Below are 26,813 nucleotides of genomic sequence, written 5' to 3'. Positions count from 1 at the left end.
CCCTACTTAAAGATCAATCTTTTTGTTACCTGACCTCATTTCCACAATTCTAGATAGACTTTCACTGGGAGACTTTTAAGTTTTTCACAATTCCTGTTTCTTTACTTTTCTTAGTTTCTTCTAGCTCTCTGAACCATATGTCTTTCAAACCCACAGCAAATCATATTTGCACACAAGGTAAACCAAGGGACAGACAGTAAAGATGGAAGAAAGAGACAGATAGGTAAAATGAATCATATGTTTTTCTTTTAATGCAAAAGCCAAAGCCAGGAGGAAAAGAGATAAAGGAGGCAAATTAGATGAACTGCAGTCACAGTTAAAAGAAATAAAAATAAAAACTTAGAATGCACTCATGCACATACAATACAAATCTCCCACTTGGTATCTAATCAAATATTTTTTTTAAATTTTTTAATGTTTATTTATTTTTTTGAGAGAGAGAGACAGAGACAGAGGACAAGTAGGGAAGGGCAGAGAGAGAGAGAGGGAGACACAGAATCCGAAGCAGGCTCCAGGCTCCGAGCTGTCAGCACAGAGCCTGATGCGGGGCTCAAACTCACAAGCCGTGAGATCATGACCTGAGCCCAAGTCAGACACTCAACCAACTGAGCCACCACATGCCCCTAATCAAATATTTCTGGGATTGCAAATTCTCAGTGATGACATGGCCTAGAACATGGCTTATTCCAGTTATTCCTCAAAACGTGGCCATTTTATCTCCTCCCTTGATTCTCTTCCACACACTCTCCTCACATGCTCCCAGAGCACCCAGGATGCACTTTATCTTCTGAGCATCAATGCACTGATGTTTATATACAAGTTTGGACTTTACACCCCCCCACCTTTTTAAATCTTCAGTAGACTATGAGCAACTTGAGGACAGAATCTGCAACAGCACTATATACTTGTGAAAGGAAATGAATCATTAAAGGAGAAAATGAATGACTAACTGAATGAGTGAATCAGTGAATGCTAGATGCTACTCTGTCACAGTTTCTAGAACAGACCAAATTATAGGTATTTTTTCAGTTCTTTATAGAGTATAAAATACTTCCAACAAAAAAGTGAAATTTTATTTACTTGTTTATTCATTCACTCATTCATTCATTCATTCATTTATTCATTTTTAATCATTAACCGTTCCAGACCAAAGCATTCACTTTCTTTCTTTGAGTATCTTTACCTATCTATGAATGGAACAACAATCTTGCTATGAAAGTGAAAAATTAATGTGTTTACCCATGGCTAGTGGGAAAAAGTGAGCTAAAGTCCAAAATGAAGAAAGGTAGCATCATTAAATAATTCAATCAAGATGTAACACTTGTAATATATTCTGAATATCTATAGGTCTCCTCAAGTGGAAAGAAGACTATGTAAATTATCCACTCAGGTATTTTTCAGCCTAAATAATTCTGCAACTAAATGTAACTTGAATAGTGTTTTAGTGCCAAACATTGAAACCCAAAGAAATTAAACAACTTGCTAAATTCACCTAAGTGCTTATAAGCAGGACCCGTGTATAAAGATGGCAGGTGCTGTTTTCTTTGCACAGTAGCATGTTGTCTTTGTATTTTGCATTTATTTTATAAATAGCATAAAGAGAAAAGGAATGAACAAAATATATAACAACATTTGGAATAGTGCTGAACAATTTTAATTAATTGCAATTATTACGTTGTTATATTGTGTTTTAGAATTCTATACTCAATGATATAATCTTATAATAATTAAAAAGCAGATCTTAAATGAAGTTCTCTGTATTATAATAAAGTGATGTTATTAATGGACATATTACCTCTTGTTCCACTTGAAGACAATTTAAAATACAAATAATGCATGTTTTTGACCATCGGTTGTTAGTATTCAAAGTTATAATGAATTAAAATTAGGTCTCTTAGATGCCATTTTCCAATGTCAAAAATATCTGACATTCTTTACCAAATGGGGATGACTACTTCCTAAGGTATTGAGTGGTTGGAGAAGCTATAGGATAAAAATAGCTCATCTTACTAGAAATCAACTTTCTGCAGCATTATTTATAATGGCCTACTTATGAAAACAACCCAGCTGTCCATCAGCAGATGAATGGATTTTAAATAATGTGATATATGTATATGCTGGAATTGGAGTCTATCTAACTGTATCTATTTATCAAAAGAAAATGGAATATTATTCAGCCATAAAAAGAAGGAAATTCTGCCATTTGTGGCAATATGAATCAATCTTGAAGATACTATGCTAAGTGCAAGAAGCCAGACAGAGAAAGGTGAATACCATAAGATCTCACATGTGGAATCTAAAATAATAGAACTCATATTCCCACAGAGCACAAATTGGTGGTTGCCAGAGGTGGAGTGGGATGAAGGGTGGGTGAAATGAGTGAAGATAGCCTAAAGGTACAAACTTCCAATTAACTATAAGATAAATAAATCCTGGGGCTATAATGTACAGCATGGTGACTATAGTATTGTTTATAAATTGATGAGAGATGAGATATTAAATGTTTTCATCATTAAAATTATAACTATGTGCATTATAAAAATTATAACTTACTATGGTGACCATTTCACAATATACACACATAGAAAATCATCATGTTGTACACCTAAAACTAATATAATATTGTGTCAATTATCTCAATAAAACTGAAAAAAAAAATAAAGAGAGCTAACTTTAGTCAATTTATAAAAAGAAATCAACTTTTTCTGCATGGCAAATATTTAAAATATTATACTTATTTGTAAATTTTAAACACATAATTGAGTAGAATTAAAAATGCATAGTTTTGGGGGTACCTAGGTGGCTCAGTCAGTTAAGCATCTGAGTCTTGATATTGCTTAGGTCATGATCTCAGGGTCCTGAGATCAAACCCTGTATTGGGCTCCATTCTGGGCCATGGAGCCTGCTTGTGATTCTCTCTGTCTCTCCCTCTTTTCCCCCTACCCCTCCTCTTTCTCTCTCTCTGTCTTTCTATCTCAAAAAAAAAGAAAAACAAACAAACAAAAAACAAATAAAATAAAAATAAATGTATAGTTTTTGAGGAAAATCACTAAACCTCAATAAAATTTTGAGTTAAAATCTCAGGTTTCTTTTATATCCCTAGGCAAGCCCTTCCTCCCTCACACATTAACATACTGACTAATAATAGTCTATAATTCACTTCATTTAATTGATCATTGCTGTTAATACAAAAGAACCAGTCCTGATAAGGTTGTTGTTTATCAACCAGGTAATTATAACATGGCATACACCTAAATATGAGTACATTTAATGTGTCATAACTCTCAAGTCAAAATGTAATAATTCAGGCTTTATATTCAGTATTACTTTTCAGAGACACTTTAAAGACTTCCTCAAAGATGGAAAATCAAGTCACACCAAATTGTTGATCATTGGGAAAGTATGTAATCAGAAAGATGAGGAAATAAGAGAAAATATGGCCCCCAAGACAAAATCATTACATTTACAGAACTTATTAAAATAACTTACAAGTAGCATAACAAATTCACTTCTTAAGAGCTAGGAAGCTTGACATTTTTGTAAACTATCTAAACATGACGAATAAATAATGTTTCCTTCTGTCTCATGTCTTTTCTAGCTGTTTGACTTCAGGACTCTACCAAAGAGGTTATTGACAGAGAGCAGCTGGCAGAGTTGATTGCTAAATCAATTCCTAAACTGCTAGAATCTGTTGTTTTCATTCTCAGTAACTTCAGGACCCACCAACAACCTTCGAGATAAATTTACCCTAGGTTCTCTTCTATCTCAATTTGCTGTCACTTTAACCATTAAAAATAAAATACACTTAAAAATCTAATCATGGAACTGTGTGATATTTTATCAGGCTTTTGTCCAACTTAATAGAATCCCAGGAAATTCAAAAGCAAACCATATCCAAGACTCCTTCAGTAATTTCAGTGAAAAACATTTGTGCTCTTGAGTATGAAGTCACAGTCCCCTTTGCCTGGGGTTTCTATACCAGATTACTTTCACTGACCAACCAACAAACACAACTGAAAGTTACCAACAGACTGCCTTCTTTCTTCGGCAGTTGTAATGACAAGATTTAGGAGTGCATGTCAAATTTGCATTATATACAGGGATGGTGAGTTTTTCTTAAATTATACCACTTAGAAAATAAAGCGAAGGAAAAAAGAAAAGAAAACCTAGGAGGCAGTGACCCCCTTTTTAAAATATATTTATAATTCTCCCTACAATGCTGGAGATAATATCCAGCCATCTGAGCAAATTCCGAAACTTCCTCTTCGTTCAATTCCCTAAGCTATGAGGTGGGAAAATTACAACCCAGCTCCTAGGTTTTGGTAAGAACTCAGTGAGATGATCCACGTCCAGAGTTTAGCATAGCACCTGGCCTGGCATACCATTAGGATTTAGTAAGTGGTATATCTTTCCATTGTCTTCATCAAAGCCATCATGATCATCATCTCTGATCGCCCTCAAACATCTTTAAAAGGGAGGTAGCTGCTGAATAATGTGTGTATGACTGAGTTTTCCTTCACCCTAGGTAAGCCATATAAACCAAGGTGCTTTGGGACTTTTTCTCCTTATCCTCAAAAGCAGAGACAGACTTTTTTAAGCTATTGCATGGGATTTGAAAAAACGATGTTGCTTCTCTTTTATACAGGGATCTCATTCATATAAAATAAAATCAATTTGGCACTTTTCAACCACCCTATTTAGCGATTTCTACACCACACAGTACTTGGCAAAGGGATGTTGCAACTATCCTATCCTTTGTCTCCACCTGTGGGAAAATTTCTTTCCTTTTTTTTTGGGGGGTGGTTTGTTTGTTAATTGTCTCTGACACATGCATATATCCCATGTTCACAAGCAATTCAAAGAGATATGGAAAGCTGAAGGAAGAATCATAGAGCCAATGAAAAAGGGAACTTCAGGTTTTAGGATTTATCTCAGGAGGAGACAAAGGATTTGATGTTTTGTTTTAGCTGAGAATTCTCTACTGGGTGCTTTAATAAAGATGATAAAACTCCACACCTTTTCAACTACAGGCATATAACATAAACTTAAATATTTTAATACCTGCACTTGATAGATAAAGGATAAATGGTAACATGTTAATAATTACTGTTTAATAGGCTTACCAACACAATTAAATTCACAAATACATTCTCACTTGAATGACACATTTGGAAATCATCCAACTTCTCTTCCTGTTTTAAATTGTGTATAATTGATACCATTTTGTCATTTGAAACAATACTCACTGCTTATCCAGTGTCTGCCAGGAGGCTACTTATAATTATACAAAAAAATAATATTCCTCTGGGAGAAAAATCATCATTAATATAATCCCATCATGAATAATAGAAAGCGGAAACGGTTTACATCTTATGCAACTATTTTATAAGAGAATATTAATTCATCAGGTTGTTTTTTACAGGATGTTTCAATATGACAGTATTGGTTCTTTCTCTATATCTATTTGCCCTTTCTATAAGAGATTCTAATTATTACAAACAAGTCTTATCCACTGAACACACGCTTATTACCTAAACACTGTGGATGGATACAATAGAAAGTAATTTGTAGGTGGCAGTTTTTCTTTCAAGAAAGCTTCATGTCAACCACGAAGCAGAAATATGGAATAAAATAGAATAGTGGGGATTTAAGAGATGTAATATAAATAATTAAGTGTGAATGACAAAGGAGAGACACTAAAGTATAATGGGATGCACAGTGATGTAGATGACATCCATATGGTGAGATATTGCTTTGTTCAGTTTTTACCCTGTGTTGATTTCTCACTTGGTGTTGTTAATGAAAAGTACATATAATTATATGACTATTTTATCCCCCTTCGAGTGAAAAACTTGACTACCTAAAAAAAATAAGTAACAAGTTCATTGTAAGCAATTAATAAGAACAATCACAATAATGTTGAAGGTAAGCATTGGAAACATACTATAGCTTTATAAAGCCTATCCTAACCTCTGTGGGCCTCTCCTCTTTAGACATTAATAGTGAGTATAATCTGCAAACATGATTTAGTACTTAATTACTACCTTCTCCCATTTTTCTTCCCCAGCTGCTTTATACTGTTCATTGTTCTACTTGTAATAATCTGACTAGATGGTTTTCTCCTTCTGCTTTGAAACTTATGTTATGACCATTAGTATTCTTAACAGAGTATTTTAGAAAATATTTTTAGAAAACCAAAATATATACCGGATCAAAAAATGCTGAGCAACTATTAGACATCAAAATGTTGAATTTGGTAGCAGTAATGTTAATATTGCAAAATTCATTATTGTCTCCATCTTGCACAAACATCCTGTACAGGAAAAAAAGCTAGGGGTGAGGACTATTTGTTCATCATCTAGGTCTCTCCGAAAGCAGTTATATCAAACTGCTTAGTTCACAATTAGTTGTACCAAAATAAGTATGGGGCATATTTGTTATTCTCATATTTAAATTAAGGCCTGCTTTAGAAAAGTGATAAGAACTATATATATATTTATTTGAAAGCCACAGATTCTCCATTCTTTATCTATGGGGCCACCCAAATGAACCTTAGAGCAGGACAAGGGGAATGAATATATTCACATAATTACTAGAATACTTTTTTAATCTGCACTCTTTCATATGAATTGACAGATAAGATTATTATAAGACATGACACATTAATAAATAACACCTAATTAGTTTGATAATTCTTTGATTAAGCCTTAATTTTCCTTGCTTTTCATGCAGCAATTCAAATTACTCTGTATTATTTGTTCCTTTTTCAGACTATTTTAGAACATGCTTTGAATAGTCTCAGTAGGTTACCTGAGGAGGAATTTATTTTTGTCTGACAGCAAGTCCATGCCATTAAGAGTGACAAGGCTAGACCAAAACGATGCTTTATTCAAAGTTCCCTCACAGCAAAGATACTCCTCTAAAATCCACCACTTCTTTCAAAAGGGTTAGGAGACAAATGTGAAGAATGAGAATGTAAGGAAAATAAAACAGGCCTTCATTTTGTTTCCTTTAATTGGACACAGAGAAGTGAAGCCATACAACTTGGTATTATAAGGACAGCGGTCTATTTACTAGCCCTCTCCCAAAATCTATGGTCCCTTTACCTGCTAGAGAGAGTACAGCAGCCTTAGAGGAATCACAGCCACGCAAAGGTTCTCAGATCTATTTCTATGTACATACCAGCTATTTATAGTGACTAGAATGTTCCGTGGATTGATTGTGACAAATATGGAAATCTAATACATTTATCTTGAACAGCTTCCACGGACTTCAGATAATCAGAGGCAACTCTCACAGGGTATGCTATGTCCAGGAACCATGCATGCCTGTAATTAAGTGTAGGATTTCTCCTCTTTCTTTCTACCACTTTTTTCTGATTCTTTATGCTGCCTGCAGTTTACAGATGCATTCAGCAAACCAGTCTTTGTTAATTCTGAGCCTCTGTCTCTAGAGATACTACCAATAACTCCTTTAAGAATCTTTACATAGGGCCTATTTGCAATGCTTAGAAACCTGTCATCTTTTTAAATAACAAGATTACTTCCAGGAATGAATAAAGAGGGCTGTCCTGGGATGATCATCAATAATTTTTTTCGTTGAGAAAAATATTATGCACCATGAATTCAATTCAATAAACATATCGTGGATCTGGCAAAGTATGAGACAGTAGGGATTTAAAAGCAAATGTTTCGTAAAGGTGTATACAAGGCAGAAAAGAAAGACTTGTTAGGGAGAGAATGCTAATGATAAACAATAATTAAATCAGAAAGGAATCAGGAGTGGTGGGTAGAAAATCACAATTTTGTTATTGGGCACAATCATCACCCCCACCAACACTATATGTGTAAATAGTGCTTCTTAAATGTTAATGGGTGTTCTTGGATTGGTCTAAATGTTAACCCTAAAAAATAATGCCTATTATTCTTTAGGCATATAAAGAATATATATATTCTTTATATATATATATAGGCACCATGCCTATTTATTCAGTGCTGTATCTGTAGAATCTAGCATAGTTCCAAAAACTCATCTAAGATATGCTTAAACCAAACTCATTATAAGCATATAATGTAAGATTTTTCCTACAATCCCCTATATAATACTGTCAATTATGTATTATTGGCCACATTACATAGGTAGTAGATCCAAGGCTAGAAGACATCAGATGGCTACAATGGATAAAATTGGTGTTGTGTATTTGTTGATGTGGTTCTGCTTATAACAACTCATAGATATGTGCCCAGTTACTAAAGAAAAGTTGACACTCAGAGAGCCATGGACCCTTAAGTGTGCTTTGACCATCTGCTAATGTATTCTGTGACAGTCTTATCAGCCTCATTTGACAGAGGAGGAAATGAAGGCCTAAAGAGATTGATTAATGTGACTAAGTCATATTTCAAGCATGTGGCAAGGCCTACAATTAAAGCCATGCAGTCCGGCTCTGGAGTCTACTTGCCTACCCACCTGCTTTCACTGCCTAAAATGTCCATGCATTGGTGGCTACCTCCAAAGAATCCAAATAAAACCATGGAAAACAACAGAAAGCAGCCAAAGAAGGAAAGCAAATTATTACTCCATTTTAGGTTATGAACATGTCAGTTCTAGCACTTTTCTCACTGCACTATGTTTTTAGTAAATAGTCACATATACTCACTCTTCTCATTTACATCTAAACCTCATTTAAGTTTCCACCTCATGTGTGAACTTAAATCGTCGAAATAGTTTATAACATTTTGAGTTACAACATTAATTTCTTAAGTCACTTGTACACAGTTCCCATCACCACCTATATGAACGATGACTTAGTAAATTTGTCCTTTCTTCCTTCAAAACCATGTTTTAGATTCATCAGTTTTAGCAATATTTAATAAACTTTATCCTATTTCTAATCCCTTTAGCAGATGCTGCTTGATCACACTCTCTGTAATGCTGATTTCATGTCATTGTTCTACTTCAAATTTTTCAGACTCTCTTCCATGCCAAGTTACATACAGCTTTGCTGATTGACCAAGTATAATGTCACCACAAACTTATCACTCCTTATTTCCCAATGTTTTCTAATCTTAATTTATCTTTTTGTCAGTCCAATATCCTCATTGTCATACAAACACATCAATTTCACATGCTCTGCCATGTCATGTCCATGTTCATTTTCTCTTTCATCCATACACGAACCAAGGCCTGTGTATTCCTTAGCACTTAGTCAAATACTCCCCAGCTTTCAAATTCTAGGTGTCTTTTGTCTTCCCTGACATCAAGAATCACAGATGTCTCTCTGAAACATGTAACATGTGGTGTCAGTATTATGCAATCTCACTCCCAATTTTAACCTTTTACTATCAATTATTTGTTCCATTTTCTGTTTCAAATAATTCTACTTGTTAAAGTTAGGGATCATCTTTTAGTATTCTTATATCCCCTACTGTGTTCATTCTGAGACTACAGTGCATGCAATATTCATGTATTCAATATTTGTATGCTCACTTATTTCACTCACTCTCTTGGTAACCTCATTTCCACCATTGAGCTCTTACCAAAACTCCACACTTGATTATCTAACTGCTTACTTCAGAGTTTGCTGTGAAAATTAAATGAGTAAAATGTGTGAAAATAGTTGCTATGAACCTTGGTATTTAGCAGGTGCTTAGATGATGTTTCGATTGGAATCTTCATATATTCCCCTTTTGTAACTGAACACCATCATCTGCGGCCTTAAGAATAGGTAATGGATTTGAAATCTCCTACATCGCTAGCTCTTTTCACTCTCATGAGTTTTGACCAGTCTTTTCCTTTACTCCCTATTTAGAGCACTATTATTATTGTTTTTTCAAGCCAACAACCTCTGAATAATCTTTTACTTTCCTCTCTTTTGGTATTTGTGATGATAAAACCCATGGTTCTACCTCTGTGAACCTCCTTGGACATATCCTAACTGTGCAAGAAGGCCATCCCCTCAAAATCTTCTTACACAAATGTTTCCAATTTTGTTTTTCTTTCTAGGCTTCCTGAATGTCAACCACTGTGAACCAGTTGCATATGCCTAAACAAGCAGGGAGCTTTGGGCTTTAGAATTAGTCAGGCTTGTGTTTGAATCCCCTGTCTGCACTGTGTTTGACCCGGACAAAACATTTAAATTCTCTACCTCCATTCTCTGTTCTATAAAACAAGGATGATAATACATTCCTCCCAAGGTTTAATATGGATTAAATAAGATTATTTTAAGAATCTAGCAGAGAATAAATACTCAACAGCAGATAGTTATAAAAGAACATTTCAAGTTCAGTCTTATGTCTTTATCCTTAAACTCATATAGACACAGTCCATGTGTCTTATGTCTTATCCTTAAACTCAGTCTTATGTCTTTATTCTTAAAGACATATAGACACAGTCCACTAATGTCTCAAGACCCCTTTCAACTTTTACTTCTTCCATAAGATCTTCTCTGATCTTCACATTAGAAGCATTATCATTTTTGCAGTAAATTTACATGGTAAAAGAGAAAGTGAAAAAGTGTGGGGAGAGGACATGTGCATACACTATCTTATTTCACCATCTAACAACCTTAAGAAATACATTTGATTTAAAAACTGAGACTCAGAAAAAGTTATTAAGCAAAGTATTTAAATCCTGGCTTGTGTGACCTTCAATTTATGTTCTGTCCATTGATTCTCAGTGTGCTAGCAGAGTCTATTGAAGTCAATCTGAGTTTTTGAGGTTTTATTTTGTTTTGTTTTGCTTTGTCTTGTTTTGAGCAATTGTAACTACTTGTAGAGACTGATTTATCTTGTCTTACTTTTCCTTACAGGTTGTCCAAGGAACAAAGGAAAAAAATACTTATTTTCTAAACAGAATAAAACTCATTATAACTTGTAATTTGCTACATGGCACCGTTGGGAAATTTAAAAAAATCCAGGACACATGATGGAATCTCTATGATCTTATTTTTCCTCTCTCTTGAACATTTCTATTTCATGAATTCAGGAATTACTTCATTATGACTCATCAATTATTCCCAACAATGCTAAAAATGAGTAAAATGATAAGAAAATAGAATAATGATGGAGTTGCCTGGAAGGATGATGCAATTGCAAAATAAACCTCCATTCTCACCATCATTCGGTTTTCTTATTTTTTGACTAAAATGTCGCATCGTCATTCAAGAACGCATAAAAGAAGTCTGGAAACATTCTTATGATCTACTTCTAGTTTCATTGAGCACAGTTTAGAATTTAGAAGTTCTATGTTTCGTCCATAACTGCAAAAAGAAGAAAATGGACAAAGGAAGATGTTTAGGTTATTAGATGAATCAGAACAAATGTAAAAAAGAGAGCTAAGTATGCTAAACTTAAATGATTAGGGTGAAATTGAAATTAATTGTTCAAATGAAATCTCAGACAATGGATTTTCAGATGACAATGAATTTTCTCAAACTCAAGAATCCATGAGGGAACAATTCATTTCCAAGGACAAAAATGAAATAGGATATTCTCATGCAGTTAGTCCTTCAACCAGAAGGACTTTACCATGCAATATTTTGTGGCAAGAACCTAACCTATCTCATTTTGTATTAAGGGTATATTATAATACTTTTTCATTTTTTATAAAGTCTGTGTGCCAAAATTTATAGTTTTTAAGTACACAAATGTTAAAGAAAGGTTAAGGCCAGTATCAGAATGAAATCAATTATGTAGAAATAAAAAAAAAATTCATTGGATTCATCATTCTAAATAATGTTTAAGAATCTAAAAATAAAAATGTCTTGTAGTTATGGAATGGAGATGACATTGTCTTTTAACGAAATTACGTGCCTCAAAGATTTGAAAAAGTTGACTGTTGCATTTTGATAACGCAAATTCTAAATGAACCAGAAGTGATACTATGCTAGAACCTATTAAAGATGTGTTTGAAATCTAGAATTAGTATCAATTAGATGTATATATTGCAGGTTTATTCATGATATTGATGGGCAGTTAGTTCCTTTCTGAAGATGTTTCCAATCTGGAGTATATAATCTTCAAAATCAGAATATTGATGAAATAAACTTTTGGTTTTGCTATGTTTAAGTTCTTATCACAATTTTCACCCCTTTACTCTTACTTCTGTAAACCATTTTTTAAATGATTTAAAATATTAAAAAACACTAAGAGGTCCAAATGGTAAGTAAAGATAACTATTGTTCCTAGTATACTGAGATTAGCATTTACATTTTCTAAACCTCTATTGCATACTTATCAATTTATCCTTAGTTATAAAGTTATATATGCCATGTCTTATCTCTTTTCTGGACTAGCAGCTTGCAGAGGGGATTCAACAGATGTTTATTGCGTTAACATAAAAACTCCCAGAACTTTTGTTTTGTGAAAATAATGAGATGTTTGGAATTAAAGTGAGTATGTTTTCATGCAGCAGTATTTTTTGGAGGAAAGTAAAGTAAGGCTGAATCTTACCTAGTCTTCTACATTATAGCCAATTGAGCTCTGAATTACATTAGATTAAACCATTAAATAACAGTGACTATAATGCAATTACATTTGACCTCTTCTCAGCAGGATCAAACCAAAAATGCACAACTGAAGTTCAAGAAAAGGATCTTAATAAAATGAGAGTACTCTTATTCCTTGAGGCTCTATTTCTAGCTGTGGACCTAAAAACCCATAGAATTGGAATACATACTGCCAAAGAATACCTTATTATACTCAGAGAAGATTTTGATAGGTAGCTACCTTCAATTTTAAGAGAGTAAATGACACAGAAAGGGGAATAAATTACCTTAACATAAATTCTTGGTTCAAGTAAGTCAGGTAGTAGTTGGATTTTAATGGTGGGATAACTTCTAAGGGATAAACATTAACTTGTATTGAACTTTAATCATAATGGCTTTTTGATTATGATTTTTTTCATACAGAGATGAAAAGCTGAAAAAAAGTGTTAAAATGATGAAGCAAAAGCATACAAGGCCTAGTTCTTGTACTGGACATTTAAATTGATTTCCTTATCTACAATAAATATAAAGAGGTCTGTAAGCCATGTGATTTTTTTTTCCTTATTGAAATTTGTCTCTTGCTTAACTCAGTTGACTTCACCCAGGAGTACATGCAACCTATTTGGCCCAGATGAAAGTTGATGAAGAGCTAATGTGAAAATGCGTAGTAAGATCATGATGGTTATTTTATTTTTTTTTCAATTTTATTTGCTCACAATTTTTATTTTTAGTTTATTTATTTTTGAGAGAGCACACATGTGTATGTGCTCACATAGGCAGTGGGAGGGGCAGAGAGAGAGAATCCTAAACAGGGCTCTGGGTTTTCAGCACAGAGTCTGATGGGGGTCTTAAACTCACAAACCATGAGATCATGACCTGAGCTGAAATCAAAAGTCAGGAACTTAAGCAAGTCACCAGGTGCCCCATAATGGTTCTTTTAGAGTCTACCTAAATGAATGAAATTATCAGTATGGCTATCACTTAAGAAAAATGTGCTTAGCAGCAAAGTATTGAAAAGGAGATTGGAATTCCTGGAAGGATGATAAAGATAAGCAAACCTAAAGTCATTTATCTTGATCATCACTACTATCAATTTCTAAAAGCAAAACCAAAACTCACACACATACACCACCACCACCACCACCACCATAAAGTGAATCTCAGTGTAGCTACTAATGTCTGCCTTGACCAGTTTTCACAGTTGTCTTAAAAGAAAATGACAGCTAGACTATTTTCACCCTAAAAAGTGTGAATCATCAGCTTCAAGACAGCCTCCTTAGAACAGGATCCATTTCCCTCCCTCCCTTCCTCTCCCTTTCCTTTTCTCACCTCTCTTCCTTAAGACAGTTTAGGGATTACCCAAAACATGTTCTATGAATTGACCAAGTACACAATCAAGAGATCTAATGTCAGGGTTGTTAGATCATTTAAGAGCAGCAGAAAAAAAAATATTTCTAGAGAAGGGGGCACTTCGGTATCCATAATATCCCTAAAATTATACATTATACATATACATCTACTCCGATTGCCCACAGGACCAGCCTTAGTAGCATATACTCATTTTCTAGGTTTAAATAGAATTTTCTTAATTTTCAATTGAATATAGAGTGAGTCAGTACCCGAGAATTTTAATTGTTATATACAACAAATGATGTGATCCTTACAGTTTATGCTGGCTTCTTAAGATAGTCCCCATAATTGAGGTAAGGATTTTTACTGACCATAAGATAGTGTATATTCACTACAGAGATTCAGAAAGAGCAATTCAGTTCTTTTTCAGGTATATCTTAGCTAAAAAAAATGCTAATGGTATCTTTGTCAGAAGTATTTTATTTAATGGGATAGAAAAGAAAAACTTGGGACATATGTCATGCTGTCAGTACATTTCATTAATGAGGTTTTTTCAAATCTCAGCCGTGATTTGGGCTACTTTTGAGGGTGTGGCAACATTGCACAAGGGAAATATTTTATCCCAAAAGGAAAAAATCAAATTATAGTTTAAAAAACTCAGTACCAATAATTAATAATGAACTCTAGCTAAACAATAACAGGTGTTCTACTAATCCCAAACAGAAACAGATGGAAGCACAAATGTTTTATAAATACTGGATACATGCAGAGCAATAAGCTTGGCAGGAATTGTTTTATTCTCTAATTGTCAGTCAGAGTCAAAGTCTTATCACTTGCGTTTTCTCTAAATTAATATGCCCAGATTAAATCTTGTTTCTCATTCCTCATTTTTCAAAACACACGCCATATTTAGTGCTTTCTAACTCCATCGTATGTATTGTCTCACCAACAAAAGAAATATCAGAAATTTTCCTTCTGTACACTTATGAACTTTTACATGACTTGTTACATGAAACAATAGCCATACCATACAGGTTTCCCTTCTCCAGATTCTTCTGTTTCACCCCTTGAAATGCTGAAAAACACTAATTCTCCAGGAATACTCATCTACATATTCTTTAATCTCTTATACATTATAGAAATAAATCTTCAAAATCATGAATGTAGGTAGATGAAATAAACTAGGAAAGCAGTTAGAAAGGTAATAAATGATATTAAGAAATCTAATCTGGGCATCAGGCTCAGTCTGTTGAATGTCTGACTCCTGATATCTGCTCAGGTCATGATATCACAGTTTGTGAGTTTGATCCCTACATTGGGCTCTGCACTGACATCATGGGGCCTGCTGGGGATTCTCTCCTTCTCTCTGTCCCTCTCTCTCTCTCTTTCTCAAAATAAATACATAAACTTTAATAAAAATCTAATCGTATAGCACTTGGGAATTATTTTCATGGGTTAGGATACTAGATAGTGCTACAGATCTGAACTCATGGCTATTTAGAAAATGTTCACATATGACTTTAAAAGACCTCCCCCTGTATGGTTAATAGAGGAATTCTCAACTCATGTAGACATGGTTTCACTGTTCCTTCTGATCTTGATCTGCTGTTAAATTTTGGAAAATATCTGATTAGCTTTGTGACTGTTAAACGCTTAGCATCTCTCATTGACTTTGACAGTGTATGGTTCTCTCTGTCCTGTGATTTTCTTAGAAATTGTATTTTATGATCAATTAGTTCTATCAATAACTTGGGTGACACAAAGAACACATTATTGTCCTCAAATAATAAAATTTAAAAACACATGCTCATTAACAATATTGATTCATGTTGCATATAAGTAAACAGTTGATCTTTACAAAGCAAAATATGCGTAGAATGTAACTCTCTTAAACCATCACAGATAAATAAAATGGGCAACAAATCTCTTACCTAAAATGGACTTAATGGTGTGTATAGACTGAGCATTGTCAATGTTAAGTTTCTTTCAGACAGGCTGTGCTAAATTGAATGATTTAAGAAATAAAGTTATAATAGTATTTTGTGCCTCTCCTTAGATGCTTTGTCAGCAAATTTGCAAGGCTTTTAAAAATGTTTTTAATGTTTATTTTTGAGAGAGAGAGACAGACAGACTGAGAGCAGGGGAGGAGCAGAGAGAGGGGGAGACACAAAATTGGAAACAGGTTCCAGGTCCTGAGCTGTCAGCACAGAGCCTGATGTGGAGCTTGAACTCACAAACCATGAGATCATGACCTGAACCAAAGTCCGATGCTTAACCAACTGAGCAACCCAGGTGCCTCTAATTTTGCAAGGTTTTTACTGTGACCCCTATTTTATTTTATTTTATTTTATTTTATTTTGACTTATTTTTATATATTATTTTTTTAAATATAATTTATTGTCAAGTTGGCTAACATACAGTGCATACATGTGCTCTTGGTTTTGCGGGTAGATTCCAGTGATTCACCTACATATAACACCCAGTGCTCATCCCAACAAATGCCCTCCTCAATGCCCATCACCCTCTCTCCCCTCTCCACATCCCCCCATCAACCCTCAGTTTGTTCTTTGTATTTAAGAGTCTCTTATGGTTTGCCTCCCTCCCTCTCTGTTTGTAACTATTTTTCCCCTTCCCTTCATCCATTGTCTTCTGTTAAGTTTCTCAAGTTCCACATATGAGTGAAAACATATGATATCTGTCTTTCTCTGACTGACTTATTTCACTTAGCATAATACTCTCCAGTTCCATCCATGTTGCTGCAAACGGCAGGATTTCCTTCTTTCTCATTGCCAAGTAGTATTCCATTGCATATATAAACCACATCTTCTTTATCCATTCATCAGTTGATGAACATTTAGGTTTTTCCATAATTTGGCTGTTTTTGAAAGCACTGCTATAAACATTGGGGTACATGTGCCCCAAGAATCAGCACTCCTGTATCCTTTGGATAAATTTCTAGTAGTGCTATTGCTGACTGTGACCCCAATTTTAAATGTAAAGACACTGAAGATCAAGTGGAGTTTAATGATTTGCTCAAGGTCCAAGGCTAGAAAAGGATGGGGTCAAGAATCACATCTGTATTTATGTCCTAAGCCCTCTTTTTTTACTATACTAAACTACTATCCTGATGTTTCTTTCTAAGGTTATTATGATGCTATATACATATGTTAGCATTAATCATTTTTACAAAGTGAGTCATCATCCAAGTGAATCACCGTATTTTTCAGTGTTTTCCCCCTTATTTCAGTTTCTAACTCAGTAAGGAAGTAAACAAAAAAGAGAAAGAAGATTAAGAAAATGAAGAAGAGAAGGGAGGAAATTGGCTTGCATAAGTTATTAGAATTAACTAAATTTTCCTGAAACTCAAAGTTCTCATGGTCTTCTAATTTTCTAGGACCTAGATGTATTATATATTTGTCTTAAATATGATATGCCCATTTGCCGATATACGTATGGATGTAATTATACATTTTAGAGAGATTTCCATATAAAATAGCTTAGAACCAAAATATAGTTTGCTTTAAGCAATTAGCTTCAATTATTCTATTGTAAATTAGTTCTATCCTTGGCAATACCATCTTCTTAGAATTGTTTCCCCAAACATAACATAGTATTATCAGTCTTTAAATCTGCAAAAGGCCTAGCACAAGCAATCAAGTTATTCATTGTTAATTAAGATATTAGTAAAGAATCCCTTGTTACACTCTGGGCAACAATTAAAGATAGGAGAGATAATAGATAAATTCCTTTCAATAAAAAGACTTCCCATTGTGTTGACTATTAGCTCTGAGGTTGACTAGCTCCATCAATAGTAGTTCTCCAGAGTAGCTAACCCTTCCATATGTGAGGAAATACAAAATGTTGAAGTAAATGAAATATCTGAATTGTGACAGATTTAATATAAATTTTTTTCAATATTAAAAAAAGGATACTTTTATCATCATAGGTCTTCTAAGTTTACCAGAAATAAAATGTTTCACCTCTTCACTCCAAGATATTATTAAAGATATTAGCACTTTTTTGTATATAAAGATATTAGAATTTTTTTTTAGCTTCTAACTGACTTCATTTACAATAGGCCATGCAGTAATAGAAAGTAAAATTAAAGGCCCTAATGCCAGTTATTACTTCTGCTTTTCATTGGTTTTATTCTAGAACTACACATGCATTATGCAATTTTTTAAAATGGAAATTCAGTTTAGTGCATAAAAAAGCCAGCAATCTTAGAAACAAAGACTATTAAAACAGACAAGTACAAAAATTGTTTGGAATACCTGGTTTTAAATCCCCACGGACAAACATGTCAATCATATATCGACAGAATGCATACTGATCTGACAGAGTAGAAAGAAAAAGAACGGAAGAATGTCATCAACACCTTTCTTCTTTCTAGGAAGAAATGGTTTAACAAAACAAACAAAATAGCACAATTCTATTTTAGTTACTACAATGTCTTCTGTGAAGGAATAGTTTGCACTCATATGAACACACAGGGGAAAAAAGACATAATAAATATAAGGTCCATTTATTCCATACAAAAAAAAATAGCTTTAAAAAATTGAAACAGAATAGTTCAGGGTAATATCATATAGTTGTCTTTTTTAAGTCAAAACATTTTTCATCAAATTCATTACAAAAGTCATCATATTAAAGCAATTTTTCTCATTGTTCATGTATATACTTCCATTAATGAAACAGAAGTTTTACAAGAGGAAATTATTTCCAACTTGGAACATTTTACCAATTATTCATTCTCAGCCCTTCTGCTAATTGTCTAAATGGAGCTGTAGAATGTTTTCCAGAAAAGGCAAGCAGGAAGGCTAACTCCTTTGCATTGTGTTAGAGGTTCTGCATGGAAATACTCTTAATTATAAGAGTACATGCAGAAGAACAGACTTTCAGCATTAAATGATACCATTGTTAACCTAATTAATCAGTAATCTTCACTGAAGATATCTTATAATCCTGACTAGTCTATGGTCTATGGTCTAAAAACAAAAACAAAACAAAAACAGAGAATTTGAGCATTTGGGGCAAACAATCAAAAATGATTTCAGGAATTTTTTTTTCTGTTCCCTCTAAATTAAAGACATTACAATGAACTTTAAATTCCCACATAACTTTAGATTCTGCTGAGGTCATTCCAACCCAAATTTTAGTTGGTGAATTATTCCAGAAGTTTTACCATATCTTCTTTAAAACTACATATTATGAAATTAACCTTGTTGAAGATGATTGATTTACATTTTAATGTTTCTAAACAGGCATTTTATTGATCTAACAAATCCAAAGGCAGCTTCAGGACCAAGAGAGTTTATTCAATTTACACAACATGACACACCCTTAAGTCCTTGAAATTATGAACATTAAACATGTGAAATAATAAAACTTGTTACTTTATAATAAATACACATATAGTGATTTTTGTAAACCTTATTCCTTTAAAAGTATTAACAGTATTTTTAGACTAATCCATTTTATTATGAAACTCTGCCGGGTCTTTGAAAAAAGAAATGTGGTTATTGAAGTAAATGTAAAATATAATCCTTTTCATTAGTACCTAAATATGAGTAAGCCAAAACTCATAAAGTTTCAAAAATTTGCCTGTATGTTGACTCTTGAATTACAGCACATTTCCCATAGGTAAGGTAGATGTTGGAAGGAGGCTAGTTCCCAGGTCAAGTCCAGGAACCTGTTTGTTCCTGTATACATTAATAACAGGACATGGGAATCCTATGGTACAGCAGAGAATTAAGATTCATGTAGAAAGTATTTTCTCTTTTCTGGACATAACTGTTTTCCTGAGCAAATTCTAGAATGGGCAATTGGGCTCTCAGATATAGCAAAACGAAAAAACACACACTTCCCTTAAATGACAAATTTGAGGTGGGGAAGGGTGGGCTTCCTGAAATTTTGAAGCTTTCTCTTTTGTTTCAGTACCTTAAGTGACTATATTCTTTTGAGATTTCTCCTTCCTATAATCAGAAGTTGTTCTCAAAGGGCAATTTAAAGATCAAAAAGATGGGGAATGTGTTATAATTCCATGGGTCTAAACCCTAGAATATGCATTTTTAACAAACTCCTCAGAAGATTTAATTAGATCATTTTCCAGAATCACTGATATAAAATCTCCCCATTTTTTATTTTTCATTTACATTGAATCCTACTGGCACTATAGTCTTCAGCAACAGCAACAGAGAGTATAGTCATGTGAAAAGTTTAGAATGCAGGGACTACTTAAAATTTGAAGGGGTTGGACAATCCCCCAAAATGAAATGATGCTCTCTGCCGCAAGTGGTGATGGCATATTTATACACATAACATGTGAAATAGTATATTGAATTAACTAAAATCTTCATGCTTCAGAGTTTGTTTTTTGTTTTAACTGAATGCTGACAGTGACATGAAACTATTTAACCTATATTTTAAATTATTACCAAAGTAAAATGCTTACATGTATTATACCAGTATTTTCTGGCTCTAAGAGTCGTCTTTCATTTAATTAATGCACCAATCATCCTATGTGTTTCCAATTTAAGAAAGAAAATCCTTTACTAATTCAAAACATGTCTATTTTCTTAATCTAGAAAATTGAGTTATAATACTTAACAGGTTTCTGTTTAACTTGAGTGATGTTGTAATGTTGCAGTCTAATGGCACAAGTAGGAAGATGAGAGGGTATTTTTACAATATTTTAAATCAAGAATTTTTAAATATTTTAAATTAGGATGCCCATTTCTGTCTGTCCTGAGTGTTGACCTTAACAATGTGCCAGAATTCTAGGCACGTATATGTTGGGCAGTCTCAAGGGTGTCTGTTTCACCTGTCTAAGGATAAAGCAAAACTAAGCCTTCCTAATATGGAAGCTTCATTTTATAGAAATGCTTCCTTAAATGCAACTGAAATATTAGACTAGGAAAATTTTCCTAAAGAAAATATGAACAGTTCTATTATTATAGCTTTCACAGTTTTGTGATAATAATTCATGGAATTTCATATGTGGTCACCATTTCTTAATATTTTTTTCTCCCAGATGAACACCTTCTAAGAATCACACATGCTGGCCATTTCTCCCCTCCTCAAGGAGCAGTGATGGATGTTATTCAGCTGCTACCTTGTCATGTTGCCCGTGGAGTGGCAGCAGAGAGAAAATGCATTCTGGGTGCAGAATGTCAACAGAAAGGAAATTTTAAAAAATCTCTTATGAGCATGGGGCATGTGTGGTCTGGTACTCTATGGTTGATTCCCATTAGCTATACTCTCTCTGCCCGCCACAAATATGTAGATAGTTGTTAAAAAGAAGAAAATGAAGGAGGAGGATGAAAAGGATAATGAAAAGGAAGAATGAGAATAGCAGTCAGGAGGTTTGATTTTTTTTTTTTCCCTCTCCACACTTCTGCCACAGACAGAAAAGCGAAGACTGATCATGCCAGCCCTTCTTACCCTTTTTAAACAGATTAAGATTGGTCCATAGAAACTAGATTATGTGGTACATAAGGGTGTGTAGAAGTGTATGGTAGGCTGGTACATACCTATGCATCTTATTCCCAGTGCTTTAAGTGGAAATATATAAAATTAAAAGTAACTTCATGTGAATGTATTTGCATGTTTACTATATAATTTAAAAACTGCCAATAAATGTGTCTGCTCCATGTAAAAATCTGTTTCCAGTGAAAGACTTGTAGGCCTTTGATTTACAAAAAACAAAAACAAAAACAAAAAAACAACAAACTATTTAGAAATCTATTTGAAAAGAACTCGAATTCATTAAGACTAACTTACACTAGGCAAATAAATAATCCCTTCCCCACAGAAGGGATCCCCACTAAATCATCAATACAAGAGTCTCAAAATGAAAGCCACCTCACAAATAGATTATTTAAAAAACACTGCATCTTTGTGTATCGTGTTCAGTTGAAACCATAATGTGATAAGTTTTTTATGAATAAATGTTCTTAAATCTTTGCTTAATTAAAACAAATAATGTATTTATGTGTCTGGCCAGCTATCAGAAGTATAGTTTTGATTATTTACTTAATGATACAATTATTTAATTGATGCTAGCTGTCTTAATGGGGAGTCTTACTTTAGCAAATGCATCTACTTAGCTGATAAAATCACATTTGTGCTTTTGTTTCTGACTCTAAGTGATATTCGAATGTCCTTTTAATAGATAAATAGCTCTTTACGTGGAAATGAAAACAGTAGATTGAAAATGAAAATGGTATTAGAATGTTATCTTTAGTAATTCTGATTACTGATAAGAATAAAATACAATATATGTGACCTGGAAAATAAACCTTATTTTAAAATGCTCTAGTGATGTGTCTAGAGCATCAATAAAATATGCCACCCCCCTCCCAAGAAAAACCAAGGATACTAAAAATGGACATCAAAAAGTTTATTCATGTTCCAAGTTGCTAGATAAATATTTTAATACTCCTATATATAACTGGCATGAATTTTTACATACTGTGTTTATGGACAAAAATAAAAATATACTTGGTATGTTTCAGCTGATTTCATGTGATTATTTTCATTTTTAAGGGGCAATCTAAAATGTAAAGTATTTTAGGACCTTGATGATCACTTTAAAATAGATCGGTGAGTCAGAAGATTAATTTTCTTATTTTCTATCACAGCAAAATGTTGCATTCAAAATATTTTATCTTTACTTACTATAATTTTTTCTGCCCCAAAGATTTCAGAAAAAATATAAAGTTTTAAGAGAGGTAATAACCAATTTTTAAAAATTTTTTCAAGACAATATAATCATTTTTTAAATTGAAGAAAGATCTTAGCGATCCAAAGTTTTAATCCCACTCTTTTTGTTAGTGATCTACAAAATTTTAAATCTAGGTAATTTTCATTTATTTCAAAATTTGCAGATCACACACACAAAAACAAAGAGACAGAGGCTTTTTCTTCTTTCTTTTTTAAAATATATTTTCAAAAAACATATATCTTTTGCCAGATAAATTTATATTGTGAATTCAAGGAAAAAAGGGATTCAAAGACAAAATTCAAGGGCAGATTACAAAGACAAATACCACATGATCTCACTTATATGTGGAATCAAAAAGAAAAGTGTGGATTGCAAATTTCATCTTATGTTTTATAATGGTGAAAATTTTTCAGTTTCAGTGTCCAACTAGCTTACTCAGTAATAAAGTTTTCAAATTTTTAAATGAAAATCTCATAGAAAACATTCCTTAATTTTAGTCCTCAAATACAATCATTCAAAACTACCAAGGTAAACGAAAGTATTATTTTGCAACACCCCTAAAAAATATTTATAGGAATAGTCCCAACTGAGTAATCCCACATTCTGTATGGGCAGTCTTAGGACTCTATAGCAGCATAGCGCCAGGAATGGACTCGGGTAGAAGAGACTCAACAAAGGGCAGAGAAGAGGGACGAGCCCTCAGCTGCCCTCTTGAAACTCCACCCTTTTATTTTCATAGCATGTGTCCACAAAAAGTTTCAGGCTTATATTCCATCTCCATTTAAATGCTCTATTTCCGTGAAGTAGGGCTGTAAGTTTGACATCACTCTTATGAAGAGCAGCACAGTGTCAGATACAGAGATTTCTACAGTCCTAAATTTAGTCAGTGGAAGCTGGCAAAGAAGCTTGAGAGTTCTCTTTTCCATAACTTTCTGCCTATTAAATTAACTGAATTTAATAATTCAATATATATTCCAAATTATATGCTCTTGCAGAGGCAACAGGAATGTATGGAGAGTTTTTATACTTATTCTCCAAGATCTGAACATATATTGCTTAAAAAAACTCCTGTAAAATTGTCATTTTTCCTGGACTGCTGTCTCCAAAGAGTAGGACACACAAAATTGTTTTTCCACCTCTTAATAGAAACCTCGTGTCTCAAGAATTTAAAATTTTTCCTCACGCTTTGAATAACTTGAGATACTAACTCAAATCCTCTTTTACAAATACCTCACATTGCATCTTTAGATATGGAACATATTTTAGTCTTCCTATAAATACGTTTTAATTCCCAATTATTGTGTTGCCTTTCAGGTAATATTAACTGATAGACATCTTTTTTACTCCTATTTGAAGTCTGATGTTAGTCTTTTTGAGTTTTTAATTTCATTGTATCTGCTTCTTGCCCAAAATTCTCTTAGAACCTCTGGCCACCTCCTCTGAATGTTTACCTTTCTGTTCATGCTTGGACACAGCTGCGGTCTCTTTTCCCTCCTTCTCCTTGGGCTTAGGTGATGGTCTCTGTACTTCTTTGACTTTTGCGGCTGTTTGCTTCACTTTCTCTTGTTTCCCACCTTTCACTTCCTTTTTAATCTTCTCTTCGGTCTTTGTTTTCCTCTCTTCTGTACAGAGTTAAAGACAAATTGGATTATTTTTGTTTGTTTACCAATCATCTTTTATTGATTGTTAAGAACAATTTAGAAAGAGAGAGACAGGAAAAACAATAGAAAAATAGTGTCCCTGGTTTGCTCAGTCGGTTGAGCATCTGACTTTGGCTCAGGTCATGATCTTGAGGTTCGTGAGTTCAAGTCCCACATCGGGCTGGCTGTTGTCAGCAAAAAGTCCGTTTCAGAGCCTCTGTCCTTCTTTCCTTGCCCCTTCCCTGCTTGTGCTCTCTCAAAAATAAATAAGATAAAATAAAATAAAACGTTAAAAAAAAAGAAAAAATAGCATTCCTCACATATGTACTTGTGACTACTATCTAAGTTTTATATCGTCTATGAAGTGACATGTTAGAGTACTTAAAAAAGAAATGTAGCTCACTTGCAAGTTGGGCACATTCTTAATTTGTACATGAAAACATTATCTTTTAGGTAGCCACGAGCTTAGCATATCAACAAAGAGGCATTTGAAATACACAGAATTTGTACAGACAGGCATGTTCAGCAAAAGGCAATGCCCATACCAAAGAGCCAAGTATACATATATATACTATATATATGTATATATACTATATATATATACTATATATAGTATATATACATATATATAGTATATATATATATATATATATATATATATATATAGTAACAAGGATATAATCATTTTGTTCCACAACTGAAATATGTTTAAAAAAATTTTTAATGAATGTTTATCTGTTTTTGAGAGCGTGTGAGATAGACAGAACACAAGTTGAGAAGGAGTAGAGAGAGAGGAAAACACAGAATCTGAAGCAGGATCCAGGCTCTGAGCTGTTAGCACAGAGCCCAACGCAGGGCTTGAACTCATGGAGTGTGAGATCATGACTTGAGCTGAAGTCAGACGCTCAACCAACTGAGCCACCCAGGCACTCCAATCCATAACTCAAATATCTTAGAAGTCATTCAAGAAGGGCACTTGGGTGACTCAAACTTCTGACTTCCGCTCAGGTCATGATCTCATGGTTTGTGAGTTCCAGCCCCACCTTGGGCTCTGAACCGACATTGTAGAGCTTGTCTGGATTCTCTCTCTCTCTCTCTCTCTCTCTCTCTCTCTTGCTATTTGCCCCTCCCCCACTTGTGTGCTCACACATGCATGCTCTCTTTCTCTCTCTCTCTCTCTCTCAAAATAAATAAACTTTAAAAAAGCCATTCAAGAAACTGACATAATATATGTTTTTCAATAACTATTAAGAGTACAAATGTGAAATTGCTGTAGTGGTAGAGACTAATAGAAATGAAACAATAAAATCCATTAAAGGATAACTCAGGGACATTCAGTCTATAATGACTTGACTTTAAAGAGATGGAAAAAGAGCAGAAATTGAGAAACTAGCTCCTGCTTATCTTAAATCAGAAATGCTAATTTTAATGACTTTTAAAACCCTTAAATATATCCTAGTGAACAGAAAGGGCTATAACTTAGAGACTATTATGTGAATTATAACATATATGCATATATATTCTATACATATATACTTATTTTGATATTCTATGCATTTGGGGGGAAGGAACTGGGAATATGAACTGATCAGTTTGTGAATCTTTCAATTACTTTATAAAAGACAACAATAATATAGCACACACTAGTGGGAAATTGTTTATAAAGATGCTACATATTGGACATTACTTATTCAAGGGGCCACACGTAATCACTGGACCCCATAGTAAGACTACTGCAATGTGGACTCTCTTGTGTCATTTGTCAATGTAATAGATAGGCTTTATTGTCACTCATGTTGAAAATTTTGATGAAAATATTATAATCAAGTTTCCTGGCTTTAGTACCCTAAGCAATAATTTGAGACTAATGCAAGATAATTCCAATGCCATTGGAATTAATCATTCCTTCTCTTGAGTTTTGACTTGCCTCAACTTTTGCTAAAACACACCTGTTTTTCCTTACTATATACCTTGTATTACAAATGATTATTCACATATCTCTCTTCCCTACCAGACAGAGCAACTTGAGGATAAGGACTATATTATTCATTTTTGTAGCATTGTAATGTCTAGCACAGTGCTTTTTTCAGAGAAAACACAAACGTTTACTGAATTAGTAATTTTGATCAAGAAAACAAGTATGCATTTTACTATATTCAGATCAAGTGTACATATAGTGATAAACAGATTGTATGTGTAAATGTGTGTTTAAAATGAACTTGACAAAACTTGAAAAATTTGCCAAGTGGTTTTTTTGTTTATACTTTTTGTGTGTGAAACTGTTATTTTCCTCGTGTTAAATGACACCTACCCACTTGTAGGTAGCACCTGATTTAATCTTAACATCATACTATGGAATTAGCAATATATGAAATTCAGATCTACCTTTAATGTCATTATAATTTATAAATGAGCAAAGATAATTTTCTTCAAGTCACGACCACCTCTAAAACAAACTTATTTTCATCAAATGATTTTAAGTATAAAATTTTGTTATTACCCTTACTTATTTTAGATATTTGTCAGTGATCTTCATATTGGAAACAAGTAAATTTGCCTGGCATTAAAATGGGTAAGAACTCAAAAATGATGTGGATATAATGGGGAAACTACC

The 26,813-nt window shown here is 33.6% G+C and overlaps 1 protein-coding gene and 1 long non-coding RNA gene across 24 annotated transcripts in view; one reads left to right on the top strand and one right to left on the bottom strand.

The window, feature by feature from the left end:
- Positions 1 to 22,343, top strand: part of LOC113598696 (uncharacterized) — a 48,383-nt gene extending 26,040 nt beyond the window's left edge. For both annotated transcript variants that reach the window (XR_008298360.1, XR_003419371.2), the window contains 2 exons: positions 10,808 to 13,017; positions 20,868 to 22,343. This is a non-coding gene — a long non-coding RNA (uncharacterized LOC113598696). The remainder of the gene's footprint in view (positions 1 to 10,807; positions 13,018 to 20,867) is intronic.
- The window catches only part of TRDN (triadin), a 385,182-nt gene that overhangs the window by 246,415 nt on the left and 111,954 nt on the right, over positions 1 to 26,813 (bottom strand). For 21 of the 22 annotated variants that reach the window (XR_008298359.1, XR_008298358.1, XM_053222304.1 and 18 more), the window contains 2 exons: positions 24,011 to 24,181; positions 18,109 to 18,168 (listed from right to left, as the gene is read on the bottom strand). Coding sequence is in view for 20 of the 22 variants with exons in the window: in XM_053222304.1 (XP_053078279.1) it covers positions 18,109 to 18,168; positions 24,011 to 24,181 (231 nt within the window). In the remaining 2 variants the exon portion in view is untranslated. The remainder of the gene's footprint in view (positions 1 to 18,108; positions 18,169 to 24,010; positions 24,182 to 26,813) is intronic. The other variant, XM_053222303.1, reaches the window with a different exon arrangement.

This window comes from Acinonyx jubatus, chromosome B2 (assembly GCF_027475565.1).
Source record: "Acinonyx jubatus isolate Ajub_Pintada_27869175 chromosome B2, VMU_Ajub_asm_v1.0, whole genome shotgun sequence".
In the NCBI taxonomy this organism is placed as follows: Eukaryota; Metazoa; Chordata; class Mammalia; order Carnivora; family Felidae; genus Acinonyx; species Acinonyx jubatus.
This window is presented reverse-complemented; position numbering and strand designations above follow the sequence as displayed.